This window comes from Chelonia mydas, chromosome 6, assembly GCF_015237465.2.
Source record: "Chelonia mydas isolate rCheMyd1 chromosome 6, rCheMyd1.pri.v2, whole genome shotgun sequence".
Taxonomy (NCBI): domain Eukaryota; kingdom Metazoa; phylum Chordata; order Testudines; family Cheloniidae; genus Chelonia; species Chelonia mydas.
Genome location: NC_051246.2, coordinates 10,429,374 through 10,448,517, shown reverse-complemented (window position 1 = coordinate 10,448,517; position 19,144 = coordinate 10,429,374). Strand labels below are relative to the sequence as shown.

Sequence of the window (19,144 nt, the reverse complement as noted above, 5' to 3'; positions counted from 1 at the left end):
ATTCAACATTGGATGATTTTTTAAAAGATATGCTCTAGTTTACAATGAAAAATACAGGGAAAAAATGATGACCTGTGTTATATAAGCAATTAGATGAGATCGGGGGGTTTGAATTTGTTGTCTGCAAACACCTTGGGGTCCACAGACTATATCTAAGGGGTCCTCAAAAGGTTGTTGTTACCATAGAATGCTAGTTTTTGACCTGTGGTCCGTGGATTCCCAAAATTTTTGATTGGTCCACAAATGAAAAAAACCCCACTGGACTAGATAATCAAAATGGTTCCTTTGGGCTTTGGAATCTCTGACTACATTAAATGTCCGTTGTTTAGGCATCTCTTAAGAGAGAACACAAGTCTCCACTGGATATCAGATTTATTTTTGTGGTACCCATTGCTTCTATCCCCTCCTCTGTCTCTTCTCTGGCATAGAGTACAGTGACAGGAGAAATGGCTCCCGGGAACTGCCCCACAGTGACTGGCTTCATTTTCCGGGCAATAACAGAAAGTCCAAAGCTGCAAAAACATCCTCTTTATGTTCTTCTTCGCCATTTATTTCTGCACCTTGGTGGGGAATGTTGGGATGATTGTGCTGATTAGGGTTGACTCCCAACTCCACAGCTCCATGTACTTTTTCCTCAGCAATTTGTCACTCTTAGATGTTGTCTCCTCTGCTATGATTGCCCCCAAGGCGATGGTCAGTTCCTAGTGATGAGTAAAGACATTTCTTTCCCTGGGGGTGTGGTTCAGTTTTGCCTCTTCTCCTTCTGTGCCAACAATGAGCTTTGCCTCCTGGCTGTGATGGCCTACGATCGCTTTGTGGCCATCTGCAACTCATGGCTTTATAATGTCACCATGTCCAAGAGAGTCTCCCTCCAGCCATTGGCTGGCTTTTACCTGTGCGCCTGTGTCAATGCCACTGTGCATAGGTGTACTGCATTCAGTCTGTCCTTCGGCCACTCCAGTGTCCTCGATCATTTCTTCTGCGATATTCGCCCACTCCAAGAAATCTCCTGCTCTGACTTTCGCATCAATAAGCTAGTGCATTTCACCTTTGCAGCCATAGAAACGATAGGCACCATTCTCATCATCCTCATCTCCTACATTTACATCATCTTTGCCATCCTGAGGATCCGCTCCACTGCAGGAAGGCACAAAGCCTTCTCCACCTGCGCCTCCCACCTGCCTGTCGCTTCCATCTTATATGGGACCCTGATCTTTACATATTTACGACCCTCGTCTGGCAGCTCAGTGGACTCGGAGAAAACGGTGGCTGTGTTCTATACCCTTGTGATCCCGACGCTGAACCCCCCGATCTACAGCCTGAGGAACAAGGAGGTGAAGGACGCCCTGAGGAGGACAATATACCAAAAAACTATTTCTCGCTGTATGTAAATGTGGGGACTGGTTTTTACTGATCAGTACTGGAGTGCAAATATGAGCTAGTTCTCACTCATTAAGTCGATGTGCAGAAATTTCTGTCATCATGGAATTTACAGGAGAAAACAAGAAGGAAATGGAACTTGAGCCAGATAATGAGGAAAGGTGCCATTTCCTTTGAAAAACAGTATCCAGTAACAGTGTGACAGCTTCTCCTTTATGCATTGATATGTGATTTCTGCAATACAGGCACCTCCCCCTATTTGTTCCACTGCCTTTTGAACTATATTGGTTAATTCAGCAGATGATATAAAGAGGAGGTACTCGGACTGGAACTGTTTTTGTTGCCACTGCTCTTATCTCAGTTCCCACAGCCACCATGTGAAATCACTATACAATTAAACAAAGGGAGGTGCACATGGAGAGGTGTTTTTATAGATAGATAGACAGAGAGATGGTTATGTATGGGGACAGATAGATAGAAACACGTCATTATACACACACATGAGAAAGGAAGGATGGTCCGGAAGTTATCACACTCGCCTAAGACTTGAGGGGGTCTGAGTTTAAACTCCTCCTCCACAGTAGACTTCCTTTGTGGCCTTGAGCAAATCACTTAAGGCTAGATTTTCTTAAAGGAATTTCAGTTCCTAATTCCCATTGAAATAAATGGGATTTAGCTGCCTAAATACCTTTAATAATCCTGGGTTTAGTCTCCCTTTGCCTCTGTTTGTCACTTGTAATATGAAGGTAAGAGCACCTTTAAACCCTCTCTGATTGGTCCATGCTTATAGGCCTATCCAGTGATGAGCTGCCAAAATCTTAACAACCGGTTCCCTCCTCACCCCACAAGGGGGTCGTTGCCCACCCCCGCCCCCTGGGACCCCCGCCCCATCCACCCCTCCCCTGTCCCCTGACTGCCCCCAGAACCGGGCAGGAGAGTGTCATGGGCCACCGTAGTGGGTGCCCACCCCACCCCTAAGAGCCAGAGGGACCTGCCGGGGGGTGAGGTGGGGAGTCCCGGCGGGGCTTACCTGGGGCGGCTCCCAGGAAGCATCCGGCAGGTCCCTCTGGCTCCTAGGGGCGGGGTAAGCGTAGCTGGGGGGGTGCAGGGGGAGCGGCTGCTCCCCCCACTGATCACATCAAAAGTGGCGCCTTAGGCGCCGACTCCCTGGGTGCTCCGGGGCTGGAGCACCCACAGGGAGAATTTGGTGGGTGCAGAGCACCCACTGGCAGCTCCCCGCCCCGTGCCCGGCTCCAGCTCACCTTACCTCCGCTCCACCTCCGCCCCTGAACACACCGCCCCGCTCTGCTTCTCCGTCCCTTACCCCGGCTTGCTGCAAATCAGCTGTTCACGCGGGAAGCCGGGGAGGGCTGAGAAGCAGGCGGCAGCTTTGCGCTCAGGCCCAGGGAGGTGGAGGCGAGCTGGGGTGGGGAAAGGTTCCCCTGTGCGCACCCTGGTTAGCTGCTGCAGTGCGGGCAGCCTTCCTCGCAACCCCCCCCCGCCCCAGCTCACCTCGGCTCCGCCTCCTCGGGCCTGAGTGTGAAGCCGCCTGAACACCCCTCCCTGCAGTGCTGGAGTGACTTTTACTTGGCCCCAATCTACATTTGTCTGCCTGCCAACCTACGCTGACCTGAAACTGCTATCTCCTACCCAATTACCAGACTATTCAACTGTAAACAATTACCTCATCCTTTTCAATAGGTATCCAATCGTTAATTTATGCCTCTTAATGTTAAAACCCCGTTGTTTTTTTTTTAACCCATTTAGTTAATTTTATTGTAGTTCTTCCCCTATTTTCGGTTAATGGCAGCAAAGGCCCGTCTTCAGTGCTGTGCTGAGGAAACAGAATAGAGCAGCCTCCCAAACTCTTGCAGGAACGCAGGATTGTGCCCACTTGGGCATTTATTAGGATTGGGTCCAGGCCCGTTTTAAACATCCCAATCAATAAGGCTTCCACCGTTTCCCAGAGAGCGCTCGCTGAGGACATTAAGAGCTATGTTAAATTGTTCTGCAGCATCCAGCCAAAGCATGACGGCTTATGACAACACAGCTGTTAGATCGCATTGTCTAGCTCTCAAGGGTAGGAGCCACGAAGCAGGTGCCGAAGCTGTCTGATTCCAGGTGGTGAGTTCCTGTTTGGGGCTCACTAAACTGACATAGGGGCGTCAGTGCAGCTTGGATATAGGCGCCTATCTCTGAGAAAGGGGGCAGGGCTTTCACACATGCCTGTTGTCGGCCTCTCTCCCATTGCCGAGGGAGCAGCAGCGCTGGCTTTTGTGGACGGCCTTCTTAGGCACTTCTCTCTCCTCATGCACAGGGAGCTTAGGGGCCCACTTGAGCTTTGTGGATCATGGTGTGTTCCTGTGATTTTTCTAGGTGCTGTGACACTCAGCATTGCAACGCCTCAGTCCCTTGGTGTGTCTCACCCATAGGCGCCGACTCTGTGGGTGGTCCAGGGCTGGAGCACCCTTGGGAAAAAAATGGTGGGTGCTTAGCACCCACTGGCAGCCCATCAGTTCCTCTCTCTCCTCCCGTGCCTCTGGCAAGCCCCACCAATCAGCACCTCCCACCTGCCACAGATCAGCTGTTTTGCGGCATGCAGGAGGCGCAGGGGTGGGAGGAGCGAGGGTGGGGTGTGCTCGTGTTAGGGGGAGGAGCAGGGACAGGAAGAGGTGGGGTGGGGGCTTGGGGAAGGGGTGGGGCGGGGGGTTGAGCACCCCCCAGCAAAGAAGAAAGTGGGCGCCAGTGGTCCCATCCAAAGTACTTTACAAAAAGGAAGTAGCATCATTATCACCATTTTATAGCTGGGGAAATTGACCAGGCAGAGTGACTTGCTGCAGCGATTAGGCCAAGGAGGCAGGTCTGATTCCCAGACTTGTGCCCAGCCCAGTAGACCTTAGTTGCTATCAATGCTCGTGCTACGCTTTGCACCATTACTTGGGAATTCTGCCGTGGGAAATGCCAGGTATTAATTATTACTACTCTTTGGGTGTCACTGTTTCCACTCACGGTTCCTATCCCGCAGCCCTGCGCCTTTGCTGATGGACAATCATGTCTTGCTCTTTTGACATTTCGACACTGTGGGGACATGGCTTTCTAATTTCATTAGAAAAACAAAACAGTTCAAAGCTGTTCCTTTTTGTTTCCTTTCCCCCCAGGTCTCGTCCTCCTCTTGATTTGCTGGTAAAACACAGGTGGCTTAGATAAGCGTGCGGGGCTTTAAACTACGTACTTCAGACAATACAATGAGGAGAATAATAGAGCCTGTGAAAGAAGATGTCTACTTTATCTGAGACGTATTTTAAAAGGGCTGGGTGTGTGGTGGGAGCTGGATTAGCCATAGTCTGCTGTAGAGAATCACATTTCCTTTCAGTGCCCCAGGATGAAAAGGTGATGCTGGCTAATTTGAACCTGGTCATTCAGATCCCACTTCAAAACGCAGAGTCAATTAAGCTCTGTTCTCCTCCCCAGCTGTGGGCCTTGGTTTGTTGTTGCTAATCAGGACACAGGGAAATTGCTTTCACCAGAAAACTTGCACTTTCTTTGCTGGCAGCAAAACACTGCTCAGATCTGGCCTGATGGAAGAGGTTTTTATGTCAGCTGGAGATGAGTGCAGGAAGGAGGGAGGGATAGCTCGGTGGTTTGAGCATTGGCCTGCTAAACCCAGGTTTGTGAGTTCAATCCTTGAGGGGGCCATTTAGGGATGTGGGGCCAAAATTGGAGATTAGTCCTGCTTTGAGCAGGGGGTTAGACTAGATGACCGCCTGAGGTCCCTTCCAACCCTGATATTCTATGATTCTATTGCCTCCCAGAAGAGAGCAGTTTAGCACAGCTCCTGTGGGCTAGGGAGGGACAGGCAGATTAGTGACAGAGTAGGAGGGGCCTAGCTACAGTGGTGCATCCCATTCCCTGGGACGTGTGTTAACAAGCAGGATTCTCTCTCTGAGGAAGCCACACGTGGGCATGGGTTTTTGTGGTGGGGAGGATGAAGTTCCAGAGAGGCATATTTAAAATCTTTATAAAACAGAGACTACAGAACGGGTCCCAAATGCTGTAGTGGCTCCATTGTATACTCTAGCCCTAGAGGCCATTATTGCAGAGCACAGCAATATTTCTTTCTGTAAGGGCTCCTAACTTGTGATCTCTGATTTACGGGGGAAGCTTCCCGTTTCTCCCATGTACACATTCTGGAGGGATGAACTACTCTAGTTTGCACTCTTCTAATGCCTTTCATTTCACCAGTGAATTCTACCTCCCCACCACTCCGCTGTAAGTATCATTATCCCGTTTTTAATAAGGGGAAACTGAGGCACAAAACCATATGATCGGCCCAAGATCACCCAGGAGGCAAGTGGCAGAGTTGCAGAGCTGTAACCAGGGTGGGGCCAGCAGGGCAACCGTCCAGGGTGCCAAGCCGTGGGGGCGGAAAGATGGGGAGGAAAAATGACAAAAAAAATGGTACAGGCGCAAATATGCTTGCTTGCTTGCCCCGAGCGCTAAAATGCCTAGTTACAACTCTTCTCCTCTGAGCCACCTCTCACTGCTTCTCCTCTGTGCCTGGCGCTCCCACTCTCCGCTGAACCGGGGCGATTTCCCTGGGGCTATCGGTGGGAACTCATCCCTGGGAACACATGGGGGCTGGGGGAAGTTGGACTGTGACCCAGGTGTTGGGAGCTGGGACAGGAAGATCCTTACACTATTACAGCCTCATATAAGGCAGCACCAGCCTTATATGAGAAGCTGGGGTTGAATTTTTCTATTATATCAACACTAAAATCTCCAGTCAGCAGGAAATTATTTTTCTTAAGTTCCTTCCATCCCTGTTTCCTAAATGAAGCTCAGAAGAATTAAGTTACTTGTCTGAGGAGATCTGGCCATGGAACTCAGGAGTCCCGACCCCCACCCCTCTGCTCTACCCCACTCCTCTCCCAGAGGCAAGAGAAAAGCCAGGAGTCCCAACTCCTAGCCCTGCCCCATTGTAACTAACTAGACTTTACTCCCAGAGGGCAGGCTAGCACCAGGGAGTTCTGACTTTAAGACTGCTCTGTCCACTAGACTCCACTCACCTCACAGAGGTGAGGTCAGAACCCAGGAGTTCTGAGCTTTAGCCATTGTGTCATGCTGGCTCCCCACATTTATCTACAGGGAGAATTTAGGCCAAAATGAGTGTGACTGTCTGTACCGCTATGGTCACTGCTTTTATAAGACTATGATAAAACTTGTACAATGTATGCCTTGTGAAAACTCATTTGAAAACTCATAATTTGCTCATCATTATTGTCCCGGTAAAATGTCTGTGGCAACATTGTATGTAAACTTCTAAGAGTCTACTCTATGATATTATTAAGCCATGTTCCAAGTCTGGAGAGCAGTCACAAACCAGTTTGCCAGAGACAAAAAGCTAGCAGATGCTTCAGCCAGCTATCAACAAAATCAAATGGACCATCATCTGGTTAAGTGGCCATTCTTTGGCAGGAAAGAGGTTGTGGGCGAAAATCTCCATCCTGACAAAGAAACAGCTGGGGGTTCCCATCCACACAGACTTTCTGTCTCCTGAACCTCAGCTGGAAATGATTATCAAAGAAGAGAAAGAGCTATAAGAAGGGAAAGCAGATGCCCCAAATTATTCCTCCCTTTCTCTCTACCCAGGGCATCTACAACACCTGTAGATAGGGCCCTATCAAACTCATGGCCATGAAAAACATGTCAGACTGTGAAATCTGGTCTCCTCCAGTGAAATCTGTTTTTTTGGGGGTGTGCTTTTACCCTATAGTATACAGATTTCATGGGGGAAACCAGTGTTTCTCAAATTGGGGGTCCTGACCCAAAGGTGGTCCGGGGCGGGGAGCAAGGTTATTTTAGGGGGATCAGGGTAGTGCCACCCTTACTTCTGTGCTGCCTTCAGAGCTGGGCGGCAGGAGAGCGGCAGCTGCTGGCCAGGCGTCCCGCTCTGAAGGCAGCACCCCGCCAGCAGCAGCGCAGAATTAAGGGTGGCAATACCAGACCATGCCACCTTCACTTCTCCGCTGCTGCCTTCAGAGCTGGGCGGTCGGAGAGCGGCGGCTGCTGACTGAGGGCCCGGCTCTGCAGGCAGCAGCGCAGACGGAAGGGGGCAACACCAGACCAGGCCATCCTGACTTCTGGGCTGCTGCTGGCAGCCGCTCTGCCTTCAGAGCTGGGCTCCCGGCCAGCAGCCGCTGCTGTCCAGGTGCCCAGCCCTGAAGGCAGGGCCGCCACCAGCAGCTGCACAGAAGTAAGGGCAGCAGGACTGCAACCCCCCCTACGATAACCTTGCGACCCCTCCCCACAACTCCTTTCTGGGTCAGGACCCCTACAATGACACCACCGTGAAATTGCAGATTTAAATAGCCGAAATCATGACATTTTTGATTTTTAAGATCCTATGACTACGAAATTGACCAAAATGGACCGGGAAGTCAGTAGGGCCCTACCTGTAGAACAAAAGAAACAGCTTTGCACTGGGGGAGGGATCCTGACTGAAAGGCATTCAGCCAGGAAGACGGCTACAACGTGCTGAGAGAGACTTTGCCTTGAATTCACATAGCTGGTTAAGTTAGGCATTAGTTGCATTTTACTCTTATTCTCTTGTAACCAATTCTGACTCTTTCATCTTCACTTAAAAGTTATCTTCTGTAGTTAAAAAAACTTGTGTTATCTAAACCACTGTGTTTGGATTGAAGCGTTTGGGAAACTCCATTTGGGGATAATAGGATTTGTGCCTATCATTTCCTATTAATAAAATGAGGGACTTTATCCGAGCTTGTGTTGTCCAGGAGAGGGCTGGGCAGTACAAGACGTACATCACTGGGGGCAAGTCTGGGACTAGGAATTTGCTGGTGGTGTTCTGCAGTGTAATTAAAGAGTGGCTGGCTATTGCACTCAGACAATATAACTAGGAGTAACTTACATGCTGGAGGCTGTGTCTGAGCAGACCAGGAGTGGTAGCTCAGTGAAGCAGGGTAAAAGGCACCCCAGGCTGGAGAATTGAGGGAACACAGCTGTTTATCAGTCCAGACTGTACCCTGAGAAATGTAACAATGGGGAAAAAGTTTCTACCCTCAACTGGTTTCGCCACCTGATGCTCCTTCAGTCATAGAATATCAGGGTTGGAAGGGACCTCAGGAGGTCATCTAGTCCAAGCCCCTGCTCAAAGCAGGACCAATCCCCAATTTTTACCCCAGATCCCTAAGTGGCCCCCTCAAGGATTGAACTCACAACTTTGGGTTTAGCAGGCCAATGCTCAAACCACTGAGCTCTTCCCTGATCTAAATACTATGTAAACATAAGTTTAAAATCACTGGGCTGGATTCTGCTCTTAGTGACCATGGTGTAAATCTAGAATGACCTCACTTATGTGAATGGAGTCAGGGTTGGATTCTGCTCTCAGCCATAGTGGTTTACATCCACAAAAATCCTTTTGGGTTTACTGGGGTCACTCTGCATTTATTCTAGTATGAGATCAGAATCGGGTCCTTTGAATTACTGTGTTTATATGTGAGAAACCCACTGTTAAGGATTGAGAGTAACTCAATAGCAGCCTGGATTAAATATATAGTTCAAAACCTTTGTGTGTTATCCAGAATCTGAATCTTAAAGGAACAAACAACGACCAGCACGCTCAAGCCTATTTGCTAATAAGAACAATCAGAACACAGCCCTGACTCCAGAGATGTCAGGGGGGTTGCTCCGGATTTACACGAGAGTCATGAAGAACAGAATCTGTCCCTAATGCTGATGCAATCAGGGGTTACAGACACTGAGCTATATTAAAGACTCCCCATCATTTTCTTTGTTTCCCTTTAATCCTTTCCAGGAACCAAAGCACCACCCAATGTGACTGAGAGATATGGAATGCTCCTTCAAATCCCCATCTTACCCTGCAGCAATCCAGGCACTGGGATTCAAATCCTTCATACAGGCCTCTGATCTCCCATACTCCACTTCCTGTGACCCCTAAGGAGCTCAGTTCACCCGCACAGAATCCCTACACCCACAGACCTCTCACTTCCCCACAGCTGTTATTTTTCTGGACCACAAAGAAAAAACACATACCATCTTTTAGCTCCAAATATTTATTGTCACCTCTTAAATCTAACTACAGGAAGCTCCCGACACCGATAGAAAAATAGCATTACTAAAAAAAAAAATGGATACAGAATTAAAAAAATCAGCCCTACAGAAAAATATTAGATTAATTCAAACACCCCTCCCTTAAAAGCTACATCGTGAGAAGGCCCCGATCCTGCCACAAGCAGATTTCCTGCATTAAGTCTCTCTCAGCTCCTCATAACGTTGATTGAAATGGTTGGAGAGACAGCTCTGAACTATGACAACTCACAAAGCTGCAGGAGAGAGATCTTTGGGTTATGACAACTCATGAAGCTGTGGGAGAAAGACCTCTGGGTTATAACGTCCTGTGAGGTTGTGGGGAAAAGATCTCTCTCTTTCCTGCTAAGATGAAATCTTGCCAATCCCTTTACTTCCCCTCTCTGTGTTTATAAAAATCCTTGAAATTAAAATAGACACGTCCTCCCCTCAAAAAAAAGGCTAAAAAATATTACTTAAAAAGGGCATTTAAACAGCAGTCACTTCTCTAAAGCAATCTGGGTTTCCTTTTGTTTTAGAAAAGGTTTCCCCACGTGAATCAAAGAAGCAAATAAGTGACTTAAGGAGAGGGTGAGGGGTGGGTGGAAGACCTGGCTAAGGAGACAGCAGGAATTCTAGCTAGCTACTTTGAAGATTCAGTGGCCACCACTGTCAAAAGCAGCGAGTGATTAGGAGTGTCTCAGTTTTTATGGGAGTCAAATTGGGGGAGACCCCCTTACAAAGAAAGTGATTCCCCAGAAAGCGCAGAGTGCTCATCCTCTGAAAATCAGGCTCAGACTGAACACCCCAAAATAACTAGCCAGTTTGGAAAAAATCTTAGCCATTTTCTTTCTCTCCTTCTTTCTCCTCTCTCACCCCTTTCTTCAATCACAGCTTTTCCATGCCACATCTTGATGCTAGTTTGTTGTTCTAAAAAGCCTTGGTCTCTTCTCTCCCAAAAGTCTAGATTTCCATTCCCTCCTCTGTTCCAACCTCTAGACCCCACTTCCCCCTGAGTGCCAGGGATAGAACCCTGGTGTCCTGGCTCCCAGGCCCCCTCGCCCACTCTAACCCACCATTCCCCTGCCAGAACTGGGAAGAAAACCCAGAAGTCCTGACTTAAAGCCCTCCTCTAACCTATTCAGCTCCAAGAACAGAAGAATCACCTTTTTTTAAGTATAAATAGTTCCACATGGCTGTTGGGTTTTTATAAAGAATTCTGCCTTGCAGACATAATGCCATCAAAGCTCCCACTGATCCCCACTGACCGCTTTGCCTGGAGAAATACAACAGGGATGGGGCAAGCTCTGGGGTTTATTCTTTAAACCTTAGCAACACCAGGAATGTATGTTCTTATTTTATTTCCCTGTGAAGAATCAGGTGAGGAGGCTCAAGGGTTTAACAGAACTCCCAAAGCAAAGGGTTGGGGAACTTTTAACAAAGAAGATTTTTCTCCAGAGTGCCTGTTATGCTGTGATGTACATGGGAAAGCTGGTAATATTTTTATGATCCAGATGCGTGTCTCAGTTTCCCTGTGCACTTTGTATGGCTACACACTGAGTAGAACAGGGAATGAGGGCTGGCAGAATGGCAGGTAGATTGTCTGAGATGGTACCAAGGTGTCTTTAGGAGCAGAAAAGAATCAACACATCTGAATGAAAGATCCGGAAGACATAATGGGACGGCCAATGACTGAACAAGAACGCTTAGCTGCTGGGCCTGTAAAGAGCAGGCAACTTCCTCTGACACTCTGCAGGGAGGAAAGAGCTCAGCATCACTGCTAATACGCAATGGGCTGCATCGCTCTCTGAGACAAGAATGTCTCCGCAGAAGTCTGATCTCAGCTGGACTCGCTGTAGGAGCTCCTGGTGGCAAACAGGGGTGCTGGAGCCTGAAGGCCCAATCCTGGAGTCAGGAAGGCTGTATGGCCTACCCTGGTGGAACAGTGTGGCCCCCTGAGGTCTGCCACACTGAAAGGGAGACTGTTTAAAGGCCGGGATGTAGCACAGACGTGGTAAACCCATGTCTGATGGGGTGTTCACCCCACACCACCTCTGAAGGGCTTAACGTGGCTAGTTGGACTAATTAGCCACCAAGGCTGCACCTGGACAGGGAACCAGGGAGCAGAGAGGACTAATTAAAGGATGAAGCTCACTTGGACAGGAATAGGAAGGGCTTGTAGAAAGCCAGGTAGCTAAGGGCAAAAAGGGGCTGCAGGGAGGAGGTCTGTAGTCACTCGGTGGGGCTTGGGAGACCAGGGAGCTTGGCCCAGAGGGAAAGGCAAGCCGGAGGAGGGTAGAGAGGAAGCTGGACAGAGACAATGTAGGAAGCAGACCAGGGAAACAGCAGTGAGGTGTGGGACAGCACAGGGTAGGGTCCCTGAGCAGGAACCCAGAGAAGAGGCCAGGCCTGGGTTCCTCTACCACCCACTGGGGAAATGGCCCCATTGATGGGCAGTGAACTGGAAGACTGCCTGGGATGACTGGTACAGAGAGACTTGGGTACACAAACCCCCCCAGAAGGGGAAAACCACATGACCTGGCCTGAGGGCCAAGCCATGAAGAGGAAGCCATTGAGTCCCAAGAGAGAGACGGAGTGAGCACCTGCAGGAAGGAGCATCAGACTGGCAGAGCTAACCCCAAGGAGGTGCTCCAGTGGTGAGTAGAGCACCCCGTGAAACAGACATTTGACCTAGATCAATATTAACACAGGCAAAGAATATGACAGGCTCGTTCTGTTGTCACTGATTGAACTCAGTTACCCAAGGAACACATTGGGAAAGAAAATCTTGATTTTTAAAGATTTGGACCAAAACTTTCAATGGTGATGGGCAGTACCCAACCTTTAATGGTTAAGGGGGCCCAATTTTCAGACAATGTTGAGCACTTCCACCCGAAAACTAGGCCTCTAAGATATCTCATACAATGGATGTCCTCTGAGATTGCTGTTGAAAACTCCTAGCCTTAACTTACGTTTTAAATCCACTCTCCACGTTCAATCAGGTTTAACTGATCAGACCCAATTCTCCAGTCTTCCCAAGAGACTTCCAAGTTATTTAACTCCCAAATGTCTAACGTACAAGTCCCAAGCAGGTTGATTCAAGCTTTGTTTTGTGCATCATAAAGTAGCAAAATTGAAGGGCACAATCCCCAGTTTTATTTCCCTTTCCAGGATCCCTTTACATTTCTTCTCCTGGTTGCCTGAGAGAAATGAGAGCTCAATTGTGGATCTTAATTACTGCAAACCAGTCTAAGAAAAGACTTAGAGATCTATGCTCTGCAGCCAACTCAGAGCATGAACAAAGCAGGGTGAAATGAGAGTCACTTCTAGCTTATACAATTACTCATCAAATACAGAATAGTAAGCACTTTTCATCTATGACTCTCAAAACACTTTAGAAAACAGCTGGGTACCATTATTCTCATTTGACAGATGAAGAAGAAACTGAGGCACAGAAAGGTAAAGTGCCAGAGCCGGGTGTAGAACCCAGGCCCCTACTCTAAACTATACACCTAAGCATAACTGCAAACAAACTCCGATTTCACCTTCTATAACCCACACATAGCTGGGAATCTAATCCATGAGTCCTGGCTTCCAGCCTCCTCTGCGATCACCCACTAGACCCTACTCCCCTCCCTGAGGACAGAACCCAGAAGTCCTGACTCCCAGGCCTAATCACTAAACCTCACTATGTTTGCTTATTTCCTCTGTACAAATCCCTGTGGCACACATCACAGCTGGATGATTTGCCTTAGCATTTCCTGCCACTTTGGGATCCTCGCAGAGGCCATCCGCACCTTGATCCACCTTGTAAGTGGGGGAAAGGGCTTCAGATCAGGCCTGCAGCTTGCTGCAGGCAAAAGGGCACTGGCATACATTGGGGGTAGGAGCCACGGTTTCCGAGATGGATTGGTATGTCTTGCTGAGCAATAGGGGGGCTGGAAGAGAGGACACCAATTTACTCTCTATAAAGGTGCCCTTGTCCCCCTAGAAGGCACATCGATGTCTCGCTTTATAGAGGCCCTCGTTCCCCACGGCATGTCAATTTCACCCTCTAGAGAGACACCAGTGCCCCCCTCTCCATCTGCTGGGTATCTACTTGGCGTGAGTCCTCTGGTGCTTCATGAGGGCGGAGCTGTCTCCAAAGCCCTTCCCGCAGTCGGTGCATTTGTAGGGCCGCTCTCCGGTGTGGGTGCGCCGATGGTTGTTGAGCTTGGAACTGTCGATGAAGCACTTCCCGCACTCGGGGCACTTGTAGGGCCGCTCCCCGGTGTGGATGCGCTGGTGTTTCATCAGGGATGAGTTGCAGCCAAAACTCTTCCCGCAGTCGACGCACTTGTAAGGCTTTTCACCCCGGTGGATCCGCCGGTGCTCCACCAGGTGGGAGCTGACGCTGAAGCGCTTCCCGCACTCGGTGCACTCGTAGGGCCGCTCGCCCCGGTGGATCCGCCGGTGCTGCATGAGCGACGAGCTCTGGTTGAAGGTCTTGCCGCACTCGGGGCAGCTGTAGGGTCTCTCTCCGGTGTGGATGCGCCGGTGCTTGATGAGGTTGGAGCTCTGGCTGAAGCTTTTCCCGCAGTGGCCACAGCTGTAGGGTTTCTCTCCGGTGTGGATGCGCCGGTGCTGGCTCAGGTTGGAACTGCTGCTGAAACTCTTGCCGCACTCGGCACAGGTGTAGGGCTTTTCGCCCGTGTGCGTGCGGACGTGCTGGGCAAAGGATCCCAGGCTGAAGCTCTTCCCGCACTCGCTGCAGATGAAGGGCTGCTCCCCGATGTGGGTGTGGTAATGCTTCACCAGGGTGTAGTTGCGGTTGAAGCTCTTCCCGCACTCGGTGCACTGGTAGGGCCGCTCGCCCGTGTGGATGCGCTGGTGCTGGAAGAGGTGGGAACTCTGGCTGAAGGTCTTCTCACACTGGTCGCACTTGTAGGGGCGCTCCCCGGTGTGGATGCGCTGGTGTTCCAGGAGGTTGGAGCTGAGAACAAAGCTCTTCCCGCACTCGGTGCACTTGTAGGGCTTCTGGCCTGTGTGGATGCGCTGGTGCTGGACCAGGTGGGAGCTCTGGCTGAAGCTTTTCTCGCAGTCCGAGCAGCTGTAAGGGCTCTCCCCCAGCTGGGCTCGGTTGTGCTCCATCATCATCCTGATGCCGATCTCCTCTGGAGACATCGCGTTGATCTCCTCCGGCCATCCAGCCACGCTGGCCTCTTCTTGCTTAACGCTCTGGGACGTCCAGTGTGGCTCTGCTCCCGTAGGCCCTTCCTTCTTGGGACTCTTCACCTCCATCCTGGCACCTGCTGGGAGAAAGGGAGAATCCAGCCAGGGCTCGTTGACTGTGCTAGGGAGAGAATGAGTGGCAAATCTGATGGGCAGGAGGTGAATTTCCCCAAACCCTTCCCCAGAGGGGAAGTGGCTTTGCTCCAACGATCCAGCTGAGCCCTCAGAGGAAAGCTTGGGGAGGGGAATTTGATAATGGGCTCTTCGATCTAGAAGATGAAGGACTAACAAAATACAAAGGCCAGAAGTTAAGGCTAGACAAATTCAGACTGGAAATATGGTGTAAATGTTTAACGCTGAGGGGAATTAACCATCAAAACTTGGCAAGGGTCAAGATGGATTCTCCATCTTTGGCAAGTTTTAAATCAAGATAGGATTCGTTCTGAAAAGATTTGCTCTAGTTCTAAAGCAATTATTCTGGGGAAGTTCAACAGCTGGAGAGACGAGATAAATCACATGCTTCCGGCCTTGGGATCTGTGAGTGTCGGCTACTGAGTGAGACAGGGCAGAACAAATTCAGGCTGGAAATTAGAAGGTTTCGAACCACCAGAGAGGTGAGGTTCTGGAACAGCCTCTCAGTGGGGAGTGTGTGTGTGTGTGTGCGGGGGGGGTGGGGGGGGGGGAGAAATAATGATTAATTTTAAGAGAACTGGACAAATTTGAGTGCAAAGGTGATGTGGGAGGGCGGGGCTCATTTCTGGTTTATGTCTTATGTTCCTAAAAACTATTACTTCAGGTTTTCAGTTGTCCCCCAGCAAGAGGCAGGGAGGGATCTTTTCCCCCCCCAAGCGTGTTTTGGGAGGCTGGATTTTTTTTGGTCTTCTTCCTCTGAAGCACCGGTGATGGCCAACGCTGGAGATGGGACACAAGCTGTGGGACAGGGCTCTGAGATGGCACCGAGCACTCTCTGGTGCTCGGCTCGCGGGGTCGAGCTCACATGCTCAGGGTCTAACTCAGTGGTTCTCAACCTTCCCAGACGACTGGACCCCTTTCAGGAGTCTGATTTGTCTTGCGTACCCGCAAGTTTCACCTCCCTTCAAAACGACTTGCTTACAAAAGCAGACATAAAAATACAAAAGTGTCTCAGCCACAGTAGCACTGAAAAATGGCTCTCATTTTTACCATATAATTATGAAATAAATCAGCTGGAATAGAAATATTGTACTTACTTTTCAGCATATAGAATATAGAGCCATTGTCTGTATGACATTTTAGTTTGTACTGACTTCCCTAGTGCTTTTTATGTAACCTGTTATAAAACTAGGCAAATATCTGGGTGAGTTGATGTACCCCCCGGAAGACTTCTGCGTACCCCCAGGTACCATGGTCTAACTAAGCGCCATATATGGGGTGAGGAACAAATTTCTTCCCCAGGTTAGACTGGCAGAGACCTTGGGTTTTTTACATCTTCCTCTTAGTTTCGCAGCGTGTGGGTGTGGATCACTTGCTAGGATCATCTGGGGATCTCTCACTTAATCATTTCCCTTCCACTGTGGGGGGGGCCTCAGGCACTGGTGCGCCTCGGTCCCTTGCAGGGAGGGATAGCTCAGTGGTTTGAGCGTTGGCCTGCTAAACCCAGCGTTGTGAGCTCAATCCTTGGAGGGGGCCATTTAGGGATCTGGGGCAAAAATTGGGGATTGGCCCTGCTTTGAGCAGGGGGTTGGACTAGATGATATTCCAACCACGATATTCCATGATTCTATTCCCTGCCTGTGGGATCTCATGGCTGAGCCTCCAGTGGGCTGTGATACTTTGGTTAAAGTCCCTTGCTGGGCTTCATGTGCAGGTGGTGGGTGGCACCGCCGGCCTGGGATACACTGGAGGGCAGATTACGAATCGCCACAGCACCCTAAATAATTGGATGCCACTTTTGCCACCTCCCGGCTCTTCCCCCCCGCCTTTGCGGATCATTGACACTAGCCCTCCAGCGTGGGGGTGCGACTCCAGCTCCGCCCCTTCTGGCCTGCACCCTCCCCAGCCCTAGCAGGGCCTGCTGTTCACTCGTGGACGGTCTTCCTCACCTGCGCAGGCCCCTCGGGGGATCGCCCTTCCCTCGGCGCCCTGGAGAGCCGGGACACACGGCTCTTCCCCTCGCTGCATCCCGGAGTCAGGGCCAGGGAATCCTGCCTGCAGGCGGGGAAAGAGGGGAAGGCTCTGCTTTGATAAATTACCACGAAACCCTTCAAAACTCCCCCCCCCCCCGCCCCCACACAGGCAGCCCCGGGTTGGGGGGGGACCTGGGGGCTCAGCTGCACAGACCCCCCCCACGTGCTGCTGGGATGGGGGGGATCTCTCCGTTCCCAGCCCCACTTTGGCTCCCATCCCCTTGTCCCCGCGGCCGCTTCCTCCAAGCGGCGATTGGCCGCCGCTGCCCTTTCCCTCCCCGCGGCCGCCTCTGGCTGCGCCCCCCCCGGCGCCCCCGCTCACCGCCCGGCCGGGGCGATCCAGGGGGCTGCGGACGGGGACGCGCCCAGCGCAACAGGAGGAGTCCGGCTCCGGAGCAGACCCGCCGGGGCAGGAGGAGCTGCGGGGAGGGGGGGGCTGGACAGGAAGGTCCCTGCGCTATTCCAGCCCCCTGATGGTGGCACCATGTGCTCTGGGAAGGGGAGGGCTGCGGGGTTAACCCTTCGCTCCCTGCACGCCGCCGCCCTGGGGAGTTTGGTTCCCCCCCGGAGCGAGCAGATCGGGGGCCCAGCCCCCAGGGCACGTGTCCTGGCGTGGCTGCCTGCGGCCCCGGGACATGGGTGCAGGGCGGGGAGCGGCGGCGAAGAGACCCGCTGCCCAGCCTGATCCCCAGCCAGCTCAGAGGCTGCGAAATGGGGAGGGTGTGTGCAGCCCTTGTGAGTGTGTGTACGCATCCGACGAAGTGAGCTGTAGCTCACGAAAGCTTATGCTCAAATAAATTGGGTAGTCTCTAAGGTGCCACAAGTTCTCCTTTTCTTTTTGTGTAATCAGTGTGGGTGGGTGTAGGCCGTGTGAGTGTGCCATCCGCTCTGATTGAATTGGCCTTGTCAACACTAGTTCTCCACTTTTAAGGTACCTCCCTTCTCTTCCTGTAGACTAGTGCCTGCATCTGTAGTTTGCACTCCATGCATCTGAAGAAGTGGGTTTTTTTACCCGCGAAAGCTTATCCCCGAATAAATCGGCTAGTTTTTAAGGTGCCACCGGACGCCTCGTTGTTTTTGTGCAATCAGTGTGCGCGTGCAGTCCTTGTGAGTGTGTGTATGTGGGGGTGTAATCAGCGGGGGTGTGTGCAGTCCTTGTGGGTGTGCAATCAGTGGGTGTGCAGTCCTTGGGAGTGTCTGGGGTTTGTGCGCAATGAGTGTGGGTGTGTGCAGAGCTTGTGAGTGTGTGGGGTGTGGGTGCACAGTGGGTGTGTGTGCAATTGGTGTGGCTGTGTGCAGTCCTTGTGAGTGTGTGGTGTGTGTGTAATGTGTGTGCAATCCTTGTGTGTAGGTATGGGTGCAATCAGTGTGGGTATGTGTAGTTTTTGTGTGTGACTGTGTGCAATCAATTTGGCTGTGTACCATCCTTGTGTAAGTGTGTGGGAGTGTGTGCAATCTATGGGGGTGTGTGTCATTTATGTGGGTGTATGCAATGCCAATCAGTGTGGTGTGTGTTCTTATGTGAGTGTGGGGTGCACGTGCAATGAGTGGGGGTGCATGCAGTCCGTATGTGTGCAATCAGTGTGGGTGTGCACAGTCTGTGTGCATGCATGTGTGTGTAATCAGTGTGTTTGTGTGTCTGTACAGTATAGCTAGTCTGTGTGGGTCAAGTCAGGTGTGTGTCTGCAGGGTGGGAGTCTACTGGTGATCTGCAAAGAATAAACTTTGGGGTTGGTGTGTATAATTTTGCATGTATCTGATGGAGGAGGAAGGCTTTGTGTGTGTGTGTGAGAAGGCAGAGTCTATGAGTGTTGTACAAGAGTGCAGTCAGTGTGTGTGTGTGTGCGTACAGCAGGGGTGTGCATAGGTGTAGCCAACATGTGTCTGAAATCAGTGTGTGCGCATTCAGGGTCAGTGTGTGCAGTGTCGGTGCAGTCAATGGGTGTATGTGTGTGCGCTGTGTTGTGCAACTTGTGTCTGGAACCTACGGCTGTAGCGTGTGGACTGTGTGCAGGCAGCCAGTGTGTGTGTGTGTGACAGAGAGAAATTGACAGATTCCAGGGCCAGAGGGGACCATTGTGATCATCTAGTCTGAGCGCCCTTGCAATAGAGGCCCGAGAACTTCCCCAAACTAATCCCAGAGGTGCAGCCAGTGTGTGTGTGTGTGTGTGCGCGCACCTGTGCACTGTGTTGTGCAAGGTGCGTCTGGAGCCCGCGGCTGTAGTGTGTGGACTGTGTGCATGCAGCCAGTGTGTGTGTGTGTGTCTGTGCGTGCTCTGTGT

At 50.9% G+C, this 19,144-nt stretch overlaps 2 protein-coding genes and 1 pseudogene across 4 annotated transcripts in view; 2 read left to right on the top strand and 1 right to left on the bottom strand.

The window, feature by feature from the left end:
* The window catches only part of LOC119566362 (zinc finger and SCAN domain-containing protein 2), a 558,782-nt gene that overhangs the window by 535,637 nt on the left and 4,001 nt on the right, over positions 1 to 19,144 (top strand). The gene's annotated exons all lie outside the window — the stretch shown is intronic.
* On the top strand, positions 447 to 1,391 carry LOC102938137 (annotated as a pseudogene).
* On the bottom strand, positions 9,458 to 17,416 carry LOC114021783 (zinc finger protein 883). Of its 2 annotated transcripts, none has more exons than XM_027831810.3 (3): positions 17,185 to 17,416; positions 16,779 to 16,884; positions 9,458 to 14,774 (listed from the first exon to the last, which is right to left on the bottom strand). In XM_027831810.3, the coding sequence occupies exons 2-3, from the start codon at positions 16,855 to 16,857 to the stop codon at positions 13,582 to 13,584; spliced, it is 1,272 nt and encodes a 423-aa protein (XP_027687611.2). In that variant the 5' UTR covers positions 16,858 to 16,884; positions 17,185 to 17,416; the 3' UTR covers positions 9,458 to 13,581. The 2 variants fall into 2 exon arrangements, with proteins under 2 accessions (XP_027687611.2, XP_027687610.2); XM_027831809.3 differs by having other exon boundaries at positions 9,458 to 14,777; positions 17,185 to 17,395.